This window comes from Hyaena hyaena, unplaced genomic scaffold (assembly GCF_003009895.1).
Source record: "Hyaena hyaena isolate Hyena2069 unplaced genomic scaffold, ASM300989v1 scaffold_210, whole genome shotgun sequence".
Taxonomy (NCBI): Eukaryota; Metazoa; Chordata; class Mammalia; order Carnivora; family Hyaenidae; genus Hyaena; species Hyaena hyaena.
Window position 1 is genome coordinate 1,632,942 of NW_024080841.1, and position 23,373 is coordinate 1,656,314.

Consider the following 23,373-nt stretch of genomic DNA (forward strand, 5'->3'; position numbering starts at 1 on the left):
ACAACTTGGTGGGAAATGGAAAGAGTGACACCCAAGACTTTGTCTAAGGTCACACTGCCAGTTAACTAAAAGGAAGGACCAGATTTCCAAGTCTCCAGGGTGTACGTTAAATTGTTGGTGTAGTACTGACACCTGCCTTTACAGAAAGTTTATGCCTTATCATTTCCTGAAAAATGCAATGGAGGAGATGACCTGCTAATCTTACTTCCTCAATAACCTCTTTTCCCCCAGAGCAACTAGAACACTATATTTAAAACTAGAGCCAGATCATATTACTCTTCTACTTATATGGTTTATCATTGCATTTAGAATTTAAAAATATAAAACCGGCCTGACCTTTCTCCCTACGTTTCTCTCAGACCCTAGTTCGAGCAATTCTTCATCTTTCTCACTGTGCTCCAACCACGCCAGCCTGCTTTCTGTACTCTGAATGTCCCTCTAGGGCTTTTGCATTTGCCCTCCTCTCTCTTCCTGGAATATTCTTCTCCTTCAACATACAAATAGCTGATTCCTTCTTATCTCATCATGGATATACCAACTCAAATGTCAGTTCTTCAAAAAAGCCTTCTCTTTCCCTTTAGCTAAAGCACCTGAGTCATCATCTATCCCATTACCCTCTTTATTTTCTTTATGATAGCCATATTTTTGAAGTTATCTTATTCATTTGTTCATGAGCACAGACTGCTCCCTGCCAGAGTGTCAGCGCTTTGAGGGCAGAGACTGTTGACTTCTCTGCTTCTACCCAGTATGCCTGGTACCTCACAAGATTTCAACAAAAATTTTTAAATAAAAGAACTCTGGGTGAGCATCGGACTTCGGTTCAGGTCATGATCTCACGGTTTGTGGGTTCGAGCCCTGCATCAGTCTCTCTGCTATTAGCACGGAGCTCCTGTCTCCCTCTCTCTCTCTCTCTCTCTCTCTCTGCCGTCTTTCCCTTCCCTGCTCATATGCACACACACTCTCTCTCTCAAAAATAGACTTCAAATAAAGAAAGAAACTCAATGTTCCTTTCTTGAATAGGTTCTATGAAAACATGCTTTAACTTTACTAATAGTCTATTTACAACTCAATCGACTGCTCATTCAAATTGGGTAGGAGAAAGAGCAATATTTTAAAATGTAGGTTATTTATGGAGTTATCTGGTTGAGTGTGTGAACATATCCTTAAAATACAAGACTATTTAGCTATTTCAGAAATATTTTCTTTATTGACAGCTTTTTGGCTATTTATAGCAATTGACACTACTTTAGGCTATGGGGAGTCAGTCCTTAAGAGATCAGGACTACTGGAAGTAAGTTTGGACCTGAGAATTAAACTATGAAATCAACATATAAAATATTAGGGCAAAGATAAGCAGTTACCTGCAAAAGACAGGGTTGATCCCAGGCCAGTAAAACTTGATAGCAATAAAGATAGATTTGTATATACCTAATGAGTAAGAATCAGGTGTTTTTCAGAAGAAAGATAGTAGTGGTCAGCAATGAAGGAGAAAAAAACAATGAGTGACAGTGGGTAATCAAGGCAATGCCCACCCAACCCACACAGAACTGTGATGTCTGATACACTAGTCACTAGGCAGATATTACTATTAAAAGGTAAACTGAAACTACTTAAAATTAAATAAAATTCAAAAATCAGATCTTTAGTTGCACTAGCTATATTTCAAGTGATTAACAGCCCCAGATGGCTAGAGGCTATCATATCCAAAAGTGTAAATACAGAATACTGTCATCATCACAAAACATCTGACTGGACAATGTTGAACAAAAATGTGTCTCCGGGCCCAAGGCCCGACCTGTACAGTTATACAGAGACATAGAGAGAGAAATCTATATATTTGACTTTATTTTTTTAATATTTTATTTTATTCTTTTTTTCATGTTTATTTATTTTTGAGAGAGAGAGAGAGACAGAGTGTGAGCAGGGATACGCAGAGAGAGAGGGAGACACAGAATCCAAAACAGGTTCCAGGGTCTGAGCTGTCAGCACAGAGCCCAACACAGGGGTTTAAACCCACAAACCATGAGATCATGACGTGAACCTAAGTTGGATGCTTAACCAACTGAGTACCTAGACAACCCTGGATATTTGACTTTAAAATAGAGTCATCTACCCAGTTGAATACTACTAGACATTTTAATCATTAAACCAATTCCATTGCTCTGATTTCACAACCTCCAGCAATCTTTTGGTTTCAGTTAGGTTCTCAGTAGGCAAGGCTATTGGGAGAGAATGCACTTCTCAGAAGACATGAATGTCCAGCCCCCTGGGCATCAATAATCCTCATCACAAATATAACTGTCACTCTTTCTCTATACATCAGTCTCTTGGTTTGGTTAATGTGTCTCCTTGATTTAATGAAATTTGATTTAAAACACTGGATCCCTACTATGTGACAGATGTGGTGGACACAGTAACTAAGTCAATATAGATTGATTCTCTGTGTTTTACTGTTCTGAAACTACAGAGCTGGCCACCACACTCCAGATCATGGCAAATTCATGAAAGTCAAGGTTCTTAAACATTGCTAACAGGAGTTCATAGGGAAGCTTACTAAAATGCAAGTGCCCAGGTCCTGCTCTGAGACTGATTCATTACGTTTCCGATAGGGTTTGGGCCAATGAATTAGTAATAAACTCCCCAGGAAACTCTGGTAAGTTTACAGCAGATGCTATTGGTGCTTAGCCTGTATCCTCTCAAGCCCTTCATCATATTTGTGCCCACTGGCTCCCTGTGCTTTCACTCGAACGGCTAGGACCTACGACTGTTTGTGGGTGGGTTGCTCTCAGGTTACTGGAACCCTGTTGCCTGGGGCTTGAAGAAATGTCTGGAAATTCACATTCTCCCCTGGGCTGGAATATAAACTCTCTAGCTACACTGCCCCCTGACTGGGGCAATTCTAAGGTTTAACCCACATTGTCTCTAAAACGGCCCTGTGGAAATGAACCTCCCAGGAACCTGGCTTATCATCCTTCCCCTTCTGGTCCCAATACTCACTTTCCTACCAATCCCCAGTTTTCCCTGGGTCTATTTTCTAATCTATCAAAATCTGTCAATTTCACATGAATCCTTATCTGGCATCTACTTCTGAGGAGCCCAGCCTAAGTCAGGTACCAGTATTTGAGAGCCACTGAATTAATAAGAAGCCATCTACTGGAGGCCTTATGGAGGATAGATATTCCCTTGGATGGTCCTCGCCCTTAGCCTTGGTCCCATACCTTCCCATTTAGAATTTCTTTTTTTATTTTTCTATGTTTATTTTTTATTTTTGAGAGAGAGAGAGAGAGAAAGAGAGAGAGAGAGAGAACATATACAAGCAGGGGAAGGGCAGAGAGGGAGGGAGACACAGAATCCAAAACAGTTTCTGGGATCTGAGCTGTCAGGACAGAGCCCGACGTAGGCTGACATAGGGCTCAAATCCACAAACCATGAGCTCATGACCTGAGCCAAAGTCAGACATTTAACTGAGTCACCCCAGCACACACATTTAGAATTTCTATAATGAAAATAAATGTGACCATATCACTGCAAACTCTCTAAGAGGCCACACTACACATCCCTCCTATGCCCCAATAGTTCCTACTAGACCAAAGTGACTACCACTCTGAGGAGCTTCCCCATGTGTCACTCAGGAGGTAAGAGAGGACTTGTTTCTTGCTGCTATGTATATGTGCCACAGGAAATCCAGGGCTAGTCCAGGATGCATTCTTAAATCTTCACAATTTTAAACTGGTCTGAGTTTAAATTAGACTTTAATATCATTGACAGATTATAGTTCTTTTCCATGTGAGTGCTGCCAAATTCCAGTTCCAATTGTTGGGAACCATTTTATCTGCAAAGGAAATGTGTGAAGACAGCAGATATCTCAGAATTAGGTAAACACAAAGTCAGTCAAGTATCTATTGGCCTGTACCTTTTTTATTTTAATGTTTATTTTTGAGAGAGAGAAAGACAGACAGAGTGTGGGCAGGGGAGGGCAGAAAGAGAGGGAGACACAGAACCCAAAGTAGGCTCCAGGCTCTGAGCCATCAGCACAGAGCCTGACGTGGGCCTGGAACCCACAAATGTGAGATCATGACCTGAGCCGAAGTCGGACGTTTAACTGACTGAGCCACTCAGGTACCCCTGTTGGCATGTACCTTTGAAAAGAGCTCAGTAAAACTATAATAGATTCACAGTGCATCTTAACTAGGGTATCTTCACTAGAACTATGGAATATGAAAAGAATAGAATATATCAAAACTGCAAAAATACTCATGGTTGTGCATAAAGATATGGGAGGAAGGATGATCCCTCCAAGACTTTTAGAAGGGCAAAATACTGGTTATGACCTCTACGGCCAATGGTTTAGGATACATTACACAAGCTATGTTCTATTCATGCCATGGAATGTTATTCCCAACCTGAAAAGAATGTTGCAAAATACTATTTAGGGAAGTGGATGAAAGCTCAAGGTTGACAGAAGAATGGGCATGGAAGGTAAGACTGGTTATCCTTGATATCATTCTCTCCTTCTATACTAATTCAATCCCAAGTTTTTACCCAGTACTAGACTGCCCCTAAATAAAAACTACATTTTCCAGCTCCCATCTTTACAATTTAGGTGTAACATGTGACTAAGTTCTGGTTATTGGGATGTAAGCATAAATGATGTGTGTAATTTCTGGAAGTATCTTTGAAGAAAAGGAGATGGAAGCCTGCCCTCTTCCTTCTTTTTCTCGTTCTTGCTTGCTGGATGTGACTGTGATGCCTGGAAAAATTATCTTGGACTATGTTCCTGGGAATTAAAAACCACAAATAGCAAAATAACAACAACAACAACAACAACAACAAAAAAAATAATAATAATAATAATATAGAAAGACACAGGGTCCCTGACACTGTGGTGTACCAGCTCTGTCTACCTACCTTAGGACTTATTTGTGACAGAGTAAACAGTTTTATCCTGATTAAATCACTGATATTTTATTTCTGTTAGTCACACCCAAATATAATTGTAACTGATACAAGTTACCCAACTGTATATTCCTGCACTGTATGATACAACAGCTGTCAGCCGCATGTGGCTATCAAAACTAAAATGAATTAAAATTAAATTAAACTTGAATTTCAGATCTTCAGTTACATGAGCCACATTTCACAGTCACGTGTAGCTAGTGACTGCCTTACTGCACATCACAGATGGAGAACGTTTCCATCATCACACAAAAGTTCTGTTGAATAGCACCAACATGTACGATGCTGTACTATCTTGGAAAAATGTACATGAGTGTGCTTGTGTGTACATAGTGTAGAGAAAGAGAAGAAACTAAATGACAAGAGAAATAAGTGTTAAAGATGCTTTTATCTGAAAGACAGGATTATAGATGATTTTATTTTCTTCATGTTCATCAATACTATTAAACTATTTTATAATTAACACATTTTTTTTTTTTACATTTTATTGAGGTATGATTTTCACGCTGAAAAATTCATCCATTGTAATCTTTTAGTGCTTTTTGGTAAACTTGTAAAGTTTTGCCACCACAACCAAATCTAGTCTTAGGACATTTTCCTAACTACTAAGTTTCCCTTATCCAATTACAGTCAGTTCTCACTTCTGTCCCTGCCTTAGGCCACTACTCATGTTACTTTAATAATAAGAAAAGTATTTTTTTAAACATACCAGTTTTGTCAAGGTCCAGTTGCTCAGCACGAGTAGAAATTTGGGACCAGATTTCATTCTGCAGCTTTTTCTGGAATTTCTTACTGTAAGCTTCCAAGTCTGCATAGGACTTGAGCATGGAAACCATCTGTCTCGGAGGGTAAGACACTATTTCTTCTAACTGGGTGTCGTTAGCTCCTTGGATGTTCATGCCAAACACAGTCACATCCTGCATCCGAAGCTGTAGCGCGGCATCACGCACCTCATCCGCCAATGGTCTGTGAGTGACCAAGACCGCGATCTGAGGCACTCCCTGTGCCCTTCTGCTGCCAGCGGACTCTGAGAAGGCTTCTAGCCTCAGCTTCCCAATGGCGGCACCAGCATTGGCCTTCCCAGCCCGGAAAGAAAGCTTCTGGATTTGCTGCTGAAATTCGTCCTGGGTAGTGGTTGATTTTAGGGAGGAAATAGTCTCAGCTTGATCACTGTAACTCATAAGACCAAGGCGTGTGCAGTTGTACCTCACATCCATGGAGGCAGTAATGTTCATCAGGAAATTCTGCAGGTTCCTTAAGTCTTGTCTGGTGCCCACTGACTCATCCACCAGGAATATGACGTCGGCTAATGAATCTCTCTGACAGGTCACTGGCAAGGGAACTAGGGAGAGAGAAAGGATAGGAGGATTAGGACAAACCACTGGCCCAAAGTGACAGAGGCACTTTACAGATTGTCAAAAGGCATTAGTGAAAATGGAGGTAGTCATGACAGAGGTAGCTAGCATGGTTTCCTTTGAATGAACAAGTTAAAACTCTGAAAAGAATTACAAGGTCCCTGACTTCAGAGTCTTTGCATTTATGTTCCTTCTATCGAAAAATGCTTCTTACCAATTTTTCTATCAACCCCTCCGCTACTGCCATGATCTTCATGACCACCAACACCACTAGTATGGCTACCCTGCCACCAACCACTACTGACCACTACCACTCTCACCTCCACCACCACACACCAATGCCCCCACATCCGCTTCCACTATCACCGTCACCATCAACTACCACCACCAACTACCTATACCTCTACCTCCACTTCACTATCACCACCACCACCATCTCTACCTCTCCCACTATCAACAATTACCAACCACCATCACTACTACCATCACCACTACCACCATCACCTGGACCTCTATCACCATCACCTCCATGTTCACCACCACCTCCATGTTCATCACCACCAGTATGACTACTACCATAATTACCACCACCACTCTCAAGTGCTTGGATGCAGGGATGGGTTAGCAGAAATATCTCTGACCTCAGGAAGCTCCTATTATACAGGGAGGATAGATAACTGGATTATATTATTTCAAACAGTAATAAGTGTCACAAGGAAATAAAACAAGTAAGTCAACTGAGTTACTATTCTGGGGATGTGGGATGAGAACTAACTTACTTGAGATATAAAGTCATGGAAGGCCTCTCTAAGAGGATCGCATTTGGGCTGAGATATGAATGGAGAAGATTCAGCCACATGTTCTGAAGGAAGGGGAATTCTGGCAGAAGGAACAGTAGGGGGTGGGAACAAGCAAGAAGCCCAGAGTGGCTGGTGACAGTGAGTGAGGGGAACAATGATGGATGAGGCCAGAGAGAAGCAGGGCCTAAATCATATGGGAGTCACATGATCTTATTTAAATATTTAAATTATCACCCCAGTTGTGGAGGGGGTGGAGAATGAATTCAGGGATATCCATTAGGAAACAATTGCCCTAGGGGCGCCTGGGTGGCTTAGTCGGTTAAGCGTCCGACTTTCGCTTAGGTCATGATCTCGCGGTTCGTGGGTTCGAGCCCCGCGTCGGGCTCTGTGCTGACTGCCAGCTCAGAGCCTGGAGCCTGTTTCAGAGTTTGTGACTCCCTTTCTCTCTGACTCTCCCCTGCTCATGCTGTCTCTCTCTCTCTCTCCTAGAAATAAATAAAACATTTAAAAAAAATTAAAAAAAAAAGAAACAATTGCCCTAGTTCAAGAAAGAGACAATGTTTGTTGGACAAGGATAATAGCAGGTAAATGGAGCAACAGGATAGTTTTGATACATGAATTAGAGGTAGAACAGAGAGGACTTGATGATAAATCAGATGCTGGTGTTAAGAAATGAAGAAGAAGCGGTAAAACACTAGGTTTTGGGCATGAACAACTGAGTGGATATTGATGGAATCTTTTTTCCAAGATAGGGAAGACAGTAGGAAGAACAAGTTACAAGGGGGATTCAAGAGTACCATTTGAGACATGCTAAGTTTGGGATATTTTTGAAGATGCCAGGCAAGCAGCTGGTTGTATAAATCTGGACTCCAAGGGAGAGTACACCATAAACATAGAAAACACCTACTCCAGGCACAGATGAAGGAACTACATCTGTGGAAAGTATAGCCAAGAGAGAATCTCAATCTTGCCAAGAGCTACCTGTTAGGATTGTGAGCTCTAGAAGCCAGAAGACATGTCTTACTTATCTCTATCCCTTCAGGATATAGTACGTAGTGAGAACTCAAAATAAAAATAATTCTCATAATCCCAATTAGTTGGCTGAAAGAAACTCCCAGCATTACCTACTCAGGTTATATTGATTTCCAAATAGTTATTGATATTAATAATAGTAATCTGTGTGCCAAATGCATTACAAGCCATCTCACCTGTATCAAGGCAGGTACTATTATCTTCATCTTATAGGGAAGCAAACTGAAGTTCAGAGGTTAAGTAACTTACTCAAGGCCCTTCGTAGTCAAGCCAGAGTTAGAATTCAGACCTTACTGACTCTGAAGTTCTTACTCTTCACCTCTAAAGGTAATGATAGTGTCCTGTCAAGCAAAACCTCATTGTTGCAAACTCCGTGAAGTACATTTGGAGGATAATCAGCACACAGAACCCTCTGAGAAGGTGGTAAAGCCCCACTGTCCTGCAGAGCACAAGCTATACAGCCACCTACAGGGTGGAAGGCTCTCCAAGGTCCCCAGAGTGGAGGGTCATAGGAGGGTTTCTCCTCTGAATAAAAGAACCTAACTCATAAGACCTTGCTATTTCCGCAAGGCAAGAGGAGTGAGAGATCAAGAGAGTGGATGGAAAGGGATTCCCTGGTGTCTCAGAAGCAATACTAACTGTGGCAGAACCCTGCAAAACTCACTAAAACCTTGGCATTTCCTCCTCTTGGGTATAGAGCTAGACCTGACTTCCCAGGCTCACTTGCCGTTAGGTTGGTCACAGGAGTAAGGTCTGGATAATGAAACATGAGCAAAAATAAGCTTATTCCACAAGACCCTCCCATGAGTGATCTTTCATGTTTTCGCCCACCCACCAGCTATATAACAATCCCCAGGGCACCTTGGAAGCCATATGTGAAGATGGAAGAGCCACTCCCAATCCAAGTAACCGAATGGAGGAAAAACAACTGGTCACCTTGAGAGCTGGCCCTACAACGTTACATTGGAAATAAACTTCCTATTATTCAGTGAGTCTATTTGTTATTAAGGCCTGAACTGGTCCGAATACAAAAGCAGGCCATCACTACAGCCATGGAATCGGTACCAGTGGGGCAGAAAGGAAGTTTCAAGGTCCTCCCAGCCCCCATGTCTCACAAATGAGGATGCTGGTGCAAGGCTCAGAGAGATGACATCACTTCCCCAAGTTCACACAGCCAGCTAGTGGCAGCATCTGGGTCATCTGACCTTGTGTTCAGGGTACTTTGTAACACACCAGGAGGCTACCTTGAGTCTTAGAACTAGATCATTCCTGCTTGGAACGGCCCATCGTCACCAACTGAGCACAGAGGTAGCCAGGAAAATCCATTTTGCCAGGAATTCTTCCTACCTTCCTCTGCAGAGAATGGCAGGAGTCTCTCATTAGCACGGCACACATGTGTGTCTCCCTGGAGCTCCCTGGGAGCTTACTGAGTGCGCTGGCTGGTTCCACCTGCTCCTCAACACTGCACGGGTAGCTTCCTATCTCATTTTACTCATTCCTTCCTAATGCTGTCTGGGATCATCTGCCAAGTGAACTATGTGTATTCAAGAGTCTTCTGTTTTGAGATCTTCACTGAAGACTTGACAAATAAGGCATTTTCCACACAAGACATTATAAGTCATGGGGTCAGTCATAAGTATTCTTCCTTTTGATCTAGGGGATCAAAATGAAAGCAGATGCAAAGAAGGCCTTCTGCAATTCTGTGTGAAATGCAGGGATTTCCAGGAGCTGACAGGAAGGCAGGTGTGGCCCCTGGTGGTTCTGGGGGATGGCACTTAGAGAGAATGCCTGAGAAACAGCATTCCCCAAGGGAAACCAGCTGCAATGACTAAGCTGTTGCTCTCAAGCAGCTGTGCACACAACAGGCATCAATCAACAATGGATGATGGAGCCTTAGAGGAGGGGTCTGTGCTGCCACATGAGAAACTCTCGGTGGCTCTCAGAAAACTAGATGGGGAGAATCTTATGTTGGGGGATGTGATAGCTAAGATGTTAAATCACATAAGTAAGGGTACTGACTCAGCTCAATCTGAGCTATTAATTGGTCTCATTCATACCCGTGAGCCCATCCAAAATATTTCCAATATTTCTTCAATTCAAAGATTCAGTCTATTGTAAGGTATACTAATATTTATGGCAGCTCTCAGAAATTAAAAAAAAAAAAAGCATTACTGCAAAACACATCCTACTACCCAAAATGTGAAAATGTGGGAGGGAAAATGTGTGTTTTAGATGTGAAAAAGATGGGCACAAAATGACTGCATGAGTGAGAGAGGGAGTGAGTCAACCTTCTGGCTTTAGTAGACCTTGATACTCATTGCAGAGATTTTACTTGTAAGGAGAAAAAATAGTGCGAGAGGGAATGAGCCAACACAGCAGATGTAGGGCTGAAGGCACTACAACTGAGGGTATCTATTGTCTGCCTGGTCTCATTCTAGAGTTTCTGCTCCCATTTAGTGTCGCTATATATAAGCTAACAGGCATTTCTGGAATATTTACGGTGTGCCTCACACTGTGCCAGGGCCGTGAGAGCCAAAAGAACAGGCACAGAACTTATTTCTTTTTCTGGAAGACGTTCACTTATTCCCTTGTTAAGAAACAGAATTGTGCACTACTAATAGAAAACTAAGAGTAGGATACTAGAATACTAAGAACAGAATACTAGGATACTCATAGAATACTACTAATAGAAATCATTGTCAGGCACTGTGTAGACCGAAAGAATACAGAGACAAATACAAGTTCCCAGTTCTGCCCTCAAAGGGCGGCCAGTTCGTTAGTGGAGGGGACCGACACAGACACGAGTGATTATTCGCCATGGGAAGTGCTTCTGTCATCAAGCACGGCAGGGAAACTCTCAGACACTGAAAGAAATTTGAAAGGGTAGCCTTCCGACATGATACAGAATACGACTATAGGGATGAGATTGAAATGATGCCAGGAGTCATTCTAGCCTGTAGGAAGACAAAGGGGTGTGAGGGGAGGCGGCAGAGGAAATGCAAACACAGCAGGAGGGACTGACGGTGACGTGGAGAAATGCCTTGTACCTCAGTGTGGCCCATCACAGAAACCAGGATGCGAGTTGCAGGAGATGAGGGGGTCACATGCCGATCCGCAGGCATGCGGGAGCAGCTGCCTTCTCAACCCAGGGCCTCCTCACCTTTTATATCAGCATCTGCCGCTCCGTCCCTGTACTGGGTCGCTTCCTTGATGATCTGCGTCATGTTCTGGGAAAACGCGCCCAGGTCCCTGACAGACCGAAGGTTGAAATGAAACTGATCCGTCGCCATGGCCTTCAGCTCCTCCTCAGAAGCTTCCTGCACCCCCACGGAGATGATTCTCACCCCGTCTGCCCGCAGCGCCTTGGAGGCCTCTTCCACGTCGTCCTCGGACGCCGACGAGGCCAGAACCACCAGAATCGGGGGAAACTGCTTCTTGTCCCTCCCCCCGGCCTGCGGGGAGAAGAAGGTCCTGTGAGCCTCCCGGAGAGCGTTTCCTATCCGCAGGGAGCCGCCGATGAAGGCGAAGTTCTTCTTGAGGTGGTTCAGCATGGGGTTCCTGCTCCTGAAGGCGCTCAGCTGGAACGCACTGTGCAGCTGGTCGCTGTACTGAGCCAGGCCCACGTGGTGCTTGTGCGCCTCTATGGGGAGGCTGCTGATCATCTTGGTGATGAACGTTTTCACCAGAGGGAAGGCCTTGGTGCCCAGGTGATCAGAGCTGTCCACCAGAAACACGACATCTGCATACTCAGGGCCTGGCTCTATGAAAATAAAATCGCAACAAAGCTAAACAAGGTGATGGTTCAGCCTTTACATCTTAGACCCCAGGACTCATTTGAGACTATGTCCTAGGTTATGAGTAACTCCGAATCCCAAGGGAAGTGTCTTCTGGAGGTCAAATAGATGAAACGATATTTTTGTGAAAATACCCAACAATAGGACTTTTAGTAAGTTTAGCAATACGTTTTTTGTTTCTCAACTCTATGCTGGAGACATCTTTTTCTGTTTTGGTTGTAGATCTCCAAACTCTGATATTATACTAAAGAAAAACACCAAGAAAGCCCCCAAAGTGGTCTGTGGACTGAGAGGAACTTTTACAAACCGTATCAAGTAGCAGGTGTCTTAGAGTTGGAGGGTTTAGGAGATGATGGGAGACAGGGGTTGGGGGAGGGGCTTGATTGAGGGGACGCAGGAGAGGAGCAAAGCCAGATGTTTGCCTGATCTGAGGACGCGGAAGCATGTGGCTCTCTGACGTAAGAGGGCCAGTCTCCTACATTCTTCTCTTAGTCAGTCACTGGCTGCAGACCGCCCCCAGGAATCACAGGGAAGAAGAGGAGGGCTAGGGGGAAATCTGCATGAGCTGACTCTAGGAAAGCCAAGAGCAGTTCTCCTGAGAAAGTGGGCCATGTCTGTGAGCCGTACAGGCAATATTCACAGCAGCTGGGCCAGGGAAGGGGGGGGGGGGTACCAGCCTGATAAAGAGAGCCTGGGCGACGAGCGGTGCCACCAGCATCTACTTAAGCAGTCATGGCTAGCCACCTCCACGCTGGAAATGTGTGATGTGCCAGTAAATGCCTAACAATTGTTCTCTCTCTCAAAGTAACTTGGAAAATTGTCAAGAAATCCTAGGATGCAGACTGACCTACAAAACAAATGCATTGGCTCTATTCCTAGAGATGTAGAACACCGGGGACCTAAGTAAACCACTGAATAATTAAAATTCTTCTAGCCAGGTGTAGCATAATTCATGCCTTTTGCCCATGGGCCTCTGTCAACTTTGAGAGATTAAGTATGCTTGATATTGCATACCCCCAGCTACAACTCAATGCCGTCTACTTTTATTTTTTTAGTAAATAAATAATTAGTTTTTATGTAATAAAATAAATGTTTGTGAAGGCATAAAAATGTCTATTTTTCCTAAATGACAATAAATATAAAATGTACTGATACCTGGACTCTGATCTGCCAATGTTTCAGTCCAAAGGATTAATACGAGTAGCAGGATCTTCATTTTGTTAGTGAAGATTTCTTGCTTTTATTCTGTAAAAGATGTTATTTACAATATGAAAAATCTCACTGTAGAACAAGAAATAACTACTGGCAAATCTGGGTTAGGACACAATTCACTATAAACAAGTACTTGTCAAGTAATGCCAGGTGTGTTTAAAACACTCATTAAGCATGTGGAGTATTTATTGAAAATAAAGAATGCTAACATTTGCTGAGTCCTCATCATGGCTTAGATACTTTTCTCGGTGATGTATGCATATCATCAAATTTAATCTCCACAACAGTCCTAAGGGGAGGGACAAATACTATGACTATGTGACAGATGAGGAAACAGGCACAGAGAGGCTTGGTAAGTGGTGGATCCAAGCTCCTAACCCAGACAAGGTGACTGCAGAGCCCAAGCTCTTAACCACCATATGCCTTGTATGAAGTCTATGTCCTCACAAATCACATATTCTTTACCCTCTATCTTTATGTCAACAATGATGATTATATATGTTTGCAACTTGGCTTAAAAAAGCCAACAGCTACCCATGTCTGTTTCTTCATGGAACCCTTGTGAAAACAGTTCTCATTTACAGAGATACTCAGTTTTGCAAATTATTTTAACCTCAACGCTCCTCTCCAGGAAGCTCACAATCAGCCAGAAATCATCAGGGGAAGAAATTACAATCTTTTACAAATTCTGCCAATTCAGAGTTGTTCTTTATACTGATGAAAAGAGATCAAATGACTGATATGCAAAAATAGAGCTGCCTTAAATGAAATACCAAAGGTATAAGGGCTGGTTTTTTTTTTTTCCTAGAGTTGACTTTCCCAGCAGTTCTTTTGAAATTGCTGACAATGAAGGAAAACTGAGAATCATTGGAAGCTAGATTTGAAAGAGAACTGACAAATCATTTAGACTAAACCTTTATTTTGTTAAGGATGGCCACAGTGAAGCTCCCTAGTAGTTAGTGGCTGAATCATGTCAACATTGACTTTTAAATCTGTATTCATCATACTCTAACATACCATATAGTTTACTTATTCATTAATTTTAGTATTGAGATACAATTTCCATAAGATTTACCCCTTTAAAGTGTTCAATTCATTATGTTTTGGTATAAGACAGAATTTGTATCCATCATCACTAATTTCAGAACATTTTCATGATCCCCCAAAAGAAACCCATGCAATTTGTAGTTACTCTCCATTCTTCCCTTTTCACTGACCCTGGCAAACAGTGATCAACTTTCTTCTCTATAGATTTGCCTGTTCTTGATATTAATATAAGTCAATCATAGAATATATGGACTTCTGTGTTTGGAAACTTTCACTTAACATGTTTTCAAGGTTTACCTATATTGTGACATGTACCTGTGTTTTAGTCTTTTTTTATGGCTAAGATTCTGTTGTATGAATATACAACATTTAAAAAATCTATTCCTCTGTTGATGGATACTTGAGGTGTTTCTACTTTTCGGCTACTGTGAATATTGTTGATACGAACATTTGTGTACAAGTTTTTGTATGAATATATGTTTTCATTTCTTGAGGAGATACTTTGAATAGATTTCTTGAAGTGGAATTTTGGGTATTTTGGTAACTCTATGTTTCACATTTTGAGAAACTGCCAAACTGTTTTACAAAGTAGTTGCATCATTTTTCATTACCACCAGTAATAAATAAAGGTTCCAATTTCTCTACATTCTCACCAACACTTGTTATTTTCTGCCTTTTTTATTATTATTATAGCCATTCTAGTGGGTGTGAATGGGCAACTTACTGTGGTTTTGATTTGCATTTCCCTAATGATAATGTTGAGCATCTTTTCATTTACTTATTGATCATCTGTATATCTTCTTTAGAGAAATACCTATTCACTCTGCCCATTTTTAACTTTTTTATTAGTGTGTAATAAGAGTTCATTATATATACTGGATACTAGAGAGTTAACAGATATATGATTTGCACATATGTTCCTCCCATTCTGTGAGTTGTATTTTCACTTTCTTAAGGGTGTCTTTAAGGCACAAGTAATTTTCTTTCCTTTTTTTTTTTTTGCTTTGTTTTTTAATGTTTATTTTTGAGAGGGAGAGAGAGGACAGAATGTGAGCAGGGAGGGGCAGAGAGAGAAACACACAGAATCCAGAGCAGGCTTCAGGCTCTGAGCTGTCAGCACAGAGCCCAATGCAGGGCTTGAACTCATGACCTATGAGATCATGACATGAACCGAAGTCGGACACTTAACCAACTAAGCCACCCAGGCGCCCCATGGCACAAGTAATTTTAAAGTTGATTAAGTCCAATTTATCTATTTTTTTTCTTTGTTGCTAGTGCTTTTGGTGTCATAGTAAAATCACCATTACCTACTCCACAGTCATGACGATTTACTCTGATGTTCTCTTCTAAGAGTTTTATAGTTTTAGCTTTTATGTGTAGGTCTTCAATCCAGTTTGAGTTAACTGTGTATGTGGTATGAGGTATGAATACAATGCTATTCTCTACGTAGATATTCAGTTGTCATAGCACCATTTGTTAAAAGGACGTTCCTTTAGGGGCGCCTGGGTGGCTTAGTCGGTTAAGCATCTGACTTTCGCTTAGGTCATGATCTCGCGGTTCTTGGGTTCGAGCCCCGCGTTGGGCTCTGTGCTGACTGCCAGCTCAGAGCCTGGAGCTTGTTTCAGTCTGTGACTCCCTCTCTCTCTGACCCTCCCCTGCTCACGCTGTCTCTCTCTCTCTCTCCTAGAAATAAATAAAACATTAAAAAAAATTAAAAAAAAAAGGATGTTCCTTTCACCACTGAATTTTCTTGACATGCATATCAAAAACAAATTTACCGTAAGTATATGAGCTTAATTTTGGACTCTCAATTCCACTTCATTCATATTTCTATTCTTATGCCAGTACCACACAGTCTTGGCTATTCTGCTTTTGTAGGAAGTTTTGAAGTCAGGAAATTTAAGTTCTGTCACTTTGTTCATTTTCAAGGCTGTTTTGGCTGTTCTGGGCCTCCTGTGTTTCTAAATGACTTTTAGGATCATCTTGTCAATTTATGCAAAAATGGCAGCTAGAATTTTGATAGAGATTGCATTGAACATGTAGATAAATCTGTGCAGTATTGTCATCTTAATGATGCTAACTCTTTCAATCAATTAATATAGACTGTCTATGGAGGAGAGAATTTTTAACTCCTTACCCCATATTTTCAGTAATGTTCTTTAAGAATATGAAATTACAAGAACTCTGAGATGAAAGGAAGGCCCCTCTAAACAGCCATTTATGATTCAGGAGTTAATAAATTGTTCAGAACTATGTATATATCCTTTCTCAGGATATATCCTGAATCAAACCTGGGCTTGACTTACTTGCCCTTTTTGCCTCTGGTGCTAGAGCCTCAAAGAAGATACCCTAGGTAGGGGCGCCTGGGTGGCTTAGTCGGTTAAGCGTCCGACTTTCGCTTGGGTCATGATCTCGCGGTTCGTGGGTTCGAGCCCCGCGTCGGGCTCTGTGCTGACTGCCAGCTTGGAGCCTGGAGCCTGTTTCAGTCTGCGACTCCCTCTCTCTCTGACCCTCCCCTGCTCACGCTGTCTCTCTCTCTCTCTCCTAGAAATAAATAAAACATTTAAAAAAAAAAAAGATATCCTAGGTGCCATGCAGGTGAAGTTCCACTCCAGCCTATCCCTTGGCTTGGCTCTACTCTAGTTCCCTTCCAGCTCAGATTCCACTCTGCAGGTCTTGGCACCAAAACACTGGGGCAGCAGCAAGTGATGTAAGGCAAGCATGTCTTACTCATTTATTCTTATTGTCTTTCCCTACTGTTGGGATTAAATTCTAAGAGAATGGAGATTTTTTTTAATATTTTTTTTTCTAGGAGAGAGAGAGAGAGAGACAGCGTGAGCAGGGGAGGGTCAGAGAGAGAGGGAGACACAGACTCTGAAATAGCCTCCAGGCTCTGAGCTGGCAGTCAGCACAGAGCCCGACGCGGGGCTCGAACCCACAAACCGCGAGATCATGACCTAAGCGAAAGTCGGATACTTAACCAACTAAGCCACCCAAGCGCCCCGAGAATGGAGATTTTTGTCTGTTTTCTTCATCATTGTATCTCCAGCTGCTGGCACATAGTAGGCACTTAATAAAGCCTGTAAATAAATATTGTAACTTTGCATATACACCATTTCACAAGTACGTGCATATATCTATAGATTAATTTTGTAGAGGTAGTATTACTAGGTCAAAAGTATGCTTTAAGATTTTATGAATATTGCCAAACTGCTATCTATTGAGTATTTCAAATAATATTCCAATACCTACCCCCCAAACAGCATGTTCCATAATTTTCAATTTATTGACTTTTTTCCCAACTAAGATATAATTGACAAATTACATTGAGTAAGTTTAAGGTATACAACTGGTAATTTGATACATGTATGCATTACAAAATGATTACAACATTAAGGTTAGTTAACAAATACATCACCTCACATACTTACCCTTGTATGCGTGTGTGTGTGTGTGTGTGTGTGTGTGTGTGTGTGTTGATAACACTAAAGATCTACATTCTTGACAAGTTTAAAGTATGTAGTACAGTATTGTTAACTGTAGTAACCATACTGTACTATAGTTAATGGAACTATAAATATAGTCATCCCCCCAATTTATTCATCTTATACCTGGAAGTATGTATCCTTTGACTGACTACCTTCACACATTCCTGCCCCTGTCTCCCCAGAAACCTATACTCTAATCTGCTTCTATAAATTTGGTTATTTTAGATTCCACATATAAGTGAGATTGTTCAACATTTGCATTCTCCATCTGACTTATTTCATTTATTGTAATGCCCTCAAATAAGAGGATTTCCTTCTTTTATGGCTAAATAATATTCCTGTGTGTGTGTGCATGTGCACGTGTGTGTGTCCATTTCTTTGTCCATTTATGTGTCAATGACAGGTTGTTTACATGTCTTGGATACTGTAAACAATGCTTCAATGAACATCAAGATGCAGATACCTCTTTGAAACAGTGATTTAATTTCCTTTGGATATATACCTAGAGTGGAATTACTGGACCATATAGTAATTCTTTTTTAATTTTTTGAGGAACCTCCATATTCTTTTCCATAGTGGCTGCACCAATTTATATTCACACAGTGCATAGAAGTTCTTTCTCTACATTCTCACCAATATTTGTTATCTTTTGTCTTTTGGGTAATAGCCATTCTAACAAATATGAAGTGTGGTTTCTATTTGTATTTCCCAGATAATTAGTGATGCCAAGCATTTATTCATGCACCTGTTGGCCATTTGCATATCTTCTTTGGAAAAAAATGTCATTTGAAGTCCTTTGTCCATTTTTTAACTGGATTATTTGCGAGTTTGTTTTCTAGGAGGCGATCGGGTTGTGTGAGTACCTTGTATTTTTTGGATATTAACTCCTTATCAGATAGGTTTGCAAATATTGTCTCCCATTCCATGGGTTGCCGTTTCATTTTGTTGACCATTTCTTTTGCTGTACAGAAAAGTTTTCTTAGTTTGATGTATCCCTGCTTGTTTATTTTTGCTTCCATTGCCTGAGCTTGTGATGAAATATTTTTAAAAAATCATTGCCAAGAACAGTGTCAAGGAGGTTTTTCCCCTTTGCTCTCTTCTGAAAGTTTTATGATTTGGGGTCTTATATTTTTAAGGCCTTAATCCATTTGGAGTTAATTTTTGTGAGTGGTATATGATAGGGGTCCAGTTTCATTCTTTTGTACATGGATGTTCTATTTTCCAATACCATTTTTGTCTTTTTTACCACTGAATATTCTTGGCTCCCGTGTCATAAGTTAATTGACCATATATGAATGAGTTTACTTCTAGGGTTTGTTCCATTGATCTAAGTTTCTATTTTTATGTCAGTACCATACTGTTTTGATTATTATAGCTTTCCAGCATAGTTTGAAATCAGGAAATATAACACCTTCAGCTTTGTTCTTTCTTGGGATTGTTTTGATAATTTGGGGTCTTTTGCTATTCCATATGAATTTTAGGATTTTTTAAATATTTCTGTGAAAAATGACATCAGACTCTTGATAGAGATTGCATTAACTCTGTAGATGGCTTTGGGTAGTACAGATATCTTAACAATATTAACACTTCCAATCCATGAACGCAGATATCTTTCCATTTATTTGTGTTTCTCTCACCAATGTCTCGTAGTTTTCAGTGTACAGATCTTTGACTTCCTTGGTTACATTTATTCCTAAATAATTTATACCTTTTGATACTATTTAAGTGGGATTGTTTTTGTTTTTCTTTTCTTTTCCTGATAGTATCTTGTTAGTGTATACAAATGCAATTGCTTTTTGTATGTTTATTTTATATACTGCACTTTACTGAATTTCTTCATTAGTTCTAAGAGTTTGTTGGTAGAGTCTTTAGGATTTTCTGTATATAAGATCATATCATTTGCAAACAAAGAAAATTTTATTTCTTTTCTGATTTGGATGACTATATTTCTTTTTCTTGTCTGACTTCCCTGGCAATAGGACTTCTAGTACTATGTCTATCGGTTCACAAACTGGCCCCGTATACAGAGGGCAAGGAGAAACCAAAGAGGCAGAGCACTCCAGGCTGGTGGTAGGTTTAATAAGTAAAGTAAATTACTCATGAGAGTCTTCTTGGGTGGCTACAAGATAAGTAGATCTCCATAGCTACCCACCAGAATCTTAAAAGTTTCTATAGAGGCCTTAACTGGGTTCAGTTACATATATTGTCTAGATGGTCTCAACAATACCTTACTCTCTCGAGGCGATGTCCTGGGACACTTCCTACTATGCAAATGGTAGGTAGAGAATACATACCAAGGACGGGGTAGGGGTGAGGAGATTTCAACTGTTGGGATCCAGCTTTAGAGTCAACTAGCAGTCACGTCCTCTTGATTACCTATACTCCAACAATGTTGAAAAGGATAATAATAGTGGGGCCCCTTGTCTTGTTCCTGATTTTAGAGGAAAAAGCTTCAAGCTTTCACCATTGAGCATGGTACTTTATACTTGTCATATACGGCCTTTATTATGTTGATGTATGTTCATTCTACCCAGTTTGTCAAGAGGTTATTTATTTATTTATTCATTCATTTTTAAAAATATTTATTTATTTTTGAGAGAGAGAGAGAGACAGAGTACAAGGCAGGAGAGGGGCAGAGAGGGAGGGAGATATAGAATCCAAAGCAGGCTCCAGGCTCTGAGCTGTCAGTACAGAGCCTGACACAGGGCTCAAACTCACAAACCACAAGATCATTACCTGAGCTGAAGTCAGACAGTTAACCGACTGAATCACCCAAGTGCCTCAACAGGTTTGTTGTTTAATCAATAAAGGATGTTGAATTTTGTCAAATGCCTTTTCTATAGCTATTGAAATGATCATAAGATTTTTATCTTTCACTCTACTAACATGAGGTATCACATTTACTGATCTGCATATGTTAACCTATCCTTATAGCCCAGGAGTGAATCACACTTGATCATGGCATATGATTCTTCTAATGTGCTGTTGAATTTAATTTGCTAGTATTTTGTTAAGAATTTTGCACTTGCTGGAGGCTCCTGGGTGGCTCAGCTAGTTTAGCAACCGACTTCGGCTCAGGTTATGATCTCACAGTTGGTGGGTTCATGCCCCAAGTCAGGCTCTGTGCTGACAACTCAGAGCCTGGAACCTGCTTTGGACTCCGTGCCCCCCTCTTTCTCTGCCCCTCCCCTGCTTGCACTCTGTCTCTCTCTCAAAAATAAAATAAAAATATTTTAAGTTTAAAAAAAGGAATTTGCACTTGTGAAGAGCAACAGGTGCTATATCTATGTAAGTATTGAATCACTAAATTGTACACCTCAAATTAATATTACACTGTATGTTAATTAACTGGAGTTTAAATAAAAACTTTTTTAAAAGGAACAAATTTTGCATATATATTCATCTGATATATTGGCCTGTAGTTTTCTTTTCTTGTGAGGTCTTTACCTGGCTTTGGTATCAGGGGAATGCAAGCCTCATAAAATGAGTTAGAGAGTGTTCTCTCCTCCTCAACTTTTCAGAAAAGTTTGAGAATTCTTCTCTAACTATTTGGTACAATTCACCAGTGAAGCCATCTGGTCCTACACTTTTCTGTATTTGATTATTGATTCAGTATCCTTACCGTTTGGTCTATTTGCTATTTCTTCCTGGTTCAGTCTTGGCAGGTTTTTTTGTTTCTAGAAATTTACCCATTTCTTCTAGATTGTCCAATTGTTGGCATAGTAACTCATAGTAGTCTCTTGTGTCCTTTATATTCCTGTGGTATTACTCGTAATATCTCCTCTTTCATTTATAATTTCACTTATAATTTCATTATTTGAGTTTTCTCTCTTCTTCTCTTGGTGAGTGTAACTCCAACTCTTGTCAATTGTCTCTCTCCAGAGAATCAACTCCTATCTTTGTTAATCTTTTCTATTATTTTCCTATTCTCTATTTCATTTATTTCTGCTCTAATCTTTACTATTTTAACTTCAAATTTTCTGCTAACTTTGGGCTAGGTTTTTCTTCTTTTTCTAGTTCCTGAGATGTAAAGGTAGATTCTTTAACTGAGATCTGTCTTTTTTTCTTAACATACACACTGATAGTACTAAAAATTTCCCCTTAGAATTGCTTTGCAACATCCCAGAAGTTTGAGTATGTTGTATTTCCATTTCTGTAGAGCCACGGACTGGGCTCGTAATCACCTTTGGTCCAGTAAGTTCACAGGCTGTGTTCCCTGGCAGGGCCGGAGTGGGGTGGGGGTTGGATTCCACGATGGAGCAGTGCTGTGGGCCAGGCTCTGCAACTGCTCTCCGTCTGGTGGAATCTCAGGCTGTGGTCTGTGACTGGATGGGGCCACTGGCGGGCCTCCGTGTTTAGGTGTGGCCACAGTCTGGGCTTTGTTAAAATCAAGGACAGATGGAGTCTAGCCTTGAAGTTTCCCTGAGCAAATATAACCAGTTTAGTAACACAGGCAAAGCTCAGTTTAGCTTATTTTGGGAGGCCAACTTGACTTGGATCATTTCTTTGCTTGATAAGCAAACTTCAACTGTTTCTTAAAACTGGTATGAGGTAACCACTGAAAACTGTAACACTGTAACCAATCGCCATGAAGAATAAACAGTGGCTGCTTTCTCACTACATAAGCTGCCTTCTAACAATATACCCCTGGGACGCATTCCATGTTCTGGTTTGAGTGCTCCCTGCTTGTAAACTTTTTCCAAAGGCTCTCATTGTGGTGTGTGCACAATACATTTTTACTAATTACCACTTCAGTGATTCATTGGTTTTACAATGGCTGTTTTGAACTTCTGTCATTTCATGGAGTTAGAAGGGGGATCCACGGAAGACCAGCACCAAATCCAATTCCAGTGAGCAACCAAGTGTTGGTACCCACAGGCCCAGTGAGCTCAGGGCTTTCTCCCCAACCCTGGAGCTTGAGGTAAGTCTCTCCTGAATCTGAGCTCCACTATGCATTCTGAGCTCTCTCCAGCTGTGCTGTGCACACTTGTCTTCTGTTTCTGTTTGCTTTCTGGTTTCTGTTTTTGTTTGTTGATGGGTAAATCACCTATCCTTTTCAAAATCAGGGGAAACAACATGATTCTAGAAGTTTTAGAACAGCTGTTGGAAAACAGAGCCCCTTGGGATTTAGGAAATCCAAACGGAATATAAGATTCCACCCTGGTCCTTGGACCAGGATCTTGTGCCTTTCTGGCAAAATGGATGAACTTATTAATAATTTAGAATCACAATGGCCATTCTGGGGAATCTTTGTTCTAGATAGGTCCATCTTAAGGGGCACCCTTAAAAGAGAGGATTCCAAAGTTCACAGAGACAATGGAATTCATTCTTTGGTATGCAGAGGCTTCTAAAAGACAAAATGACTTCAAAGACAGTTCTGAAAGGGTCCCTGCAGCATACAAATAAAAACTCTTTAGTAAAAAACCATCTGAGAGCCAACCTTACTTAACTTGGTCCATCTACCAGAAACACCATTTGGATTCAACTATTTAAAAAAAAATTTTTTTTAATGTTTATTTATTTTTGAGAGAGAAACAGAGCACGAGCAAGGGAGGAGCAGAGAGAGGCGGAAGCACAGAATACGAAGCAGGCTCCAGGCTCTGAGCTGTCTGCAGAGAGCCAGATGCGGGGCTTGAACTCACAAACAGCGAGATCATGACGTGAGCCGAAGTTGGATACTTAACCGACT

The 23,373-nt window shown here is 40.9% G+C and overlaps 1 protein-coding gene across 1 annotated transcript in view; it reads right to left on the reverse strand.

Moving 5' to 3' along the window:
• COL6A5 (collagen type VI alpha 5 chain) overlaps positions 1–13,153 on the reverse strand; it is a 94,498-nt gene extending 81,345 nt beyond the window's left edge. Inside the window, exons 1-3 of the mRNA XM_039242234.1 lie at positions 13,093–13,153; positions 11,304–11,903; positions 5,666–6,298 (exon numbers count right to left, since the gene is read on the reverse strand). Of these exons, the coding sequence (XP_039098165.1) occupies positions 5,666–6,298; positions 11,304–11,903; positions 13,093–13,153 (1,294 nt within the window). The remainder of the gene's footprint in view (positions 1–5,665; positions 6,299–11,303; positions 11,904–13,092) is intronic.
• Positions 13,154–23,373: the final 10,220 nt, after the last annotated feature.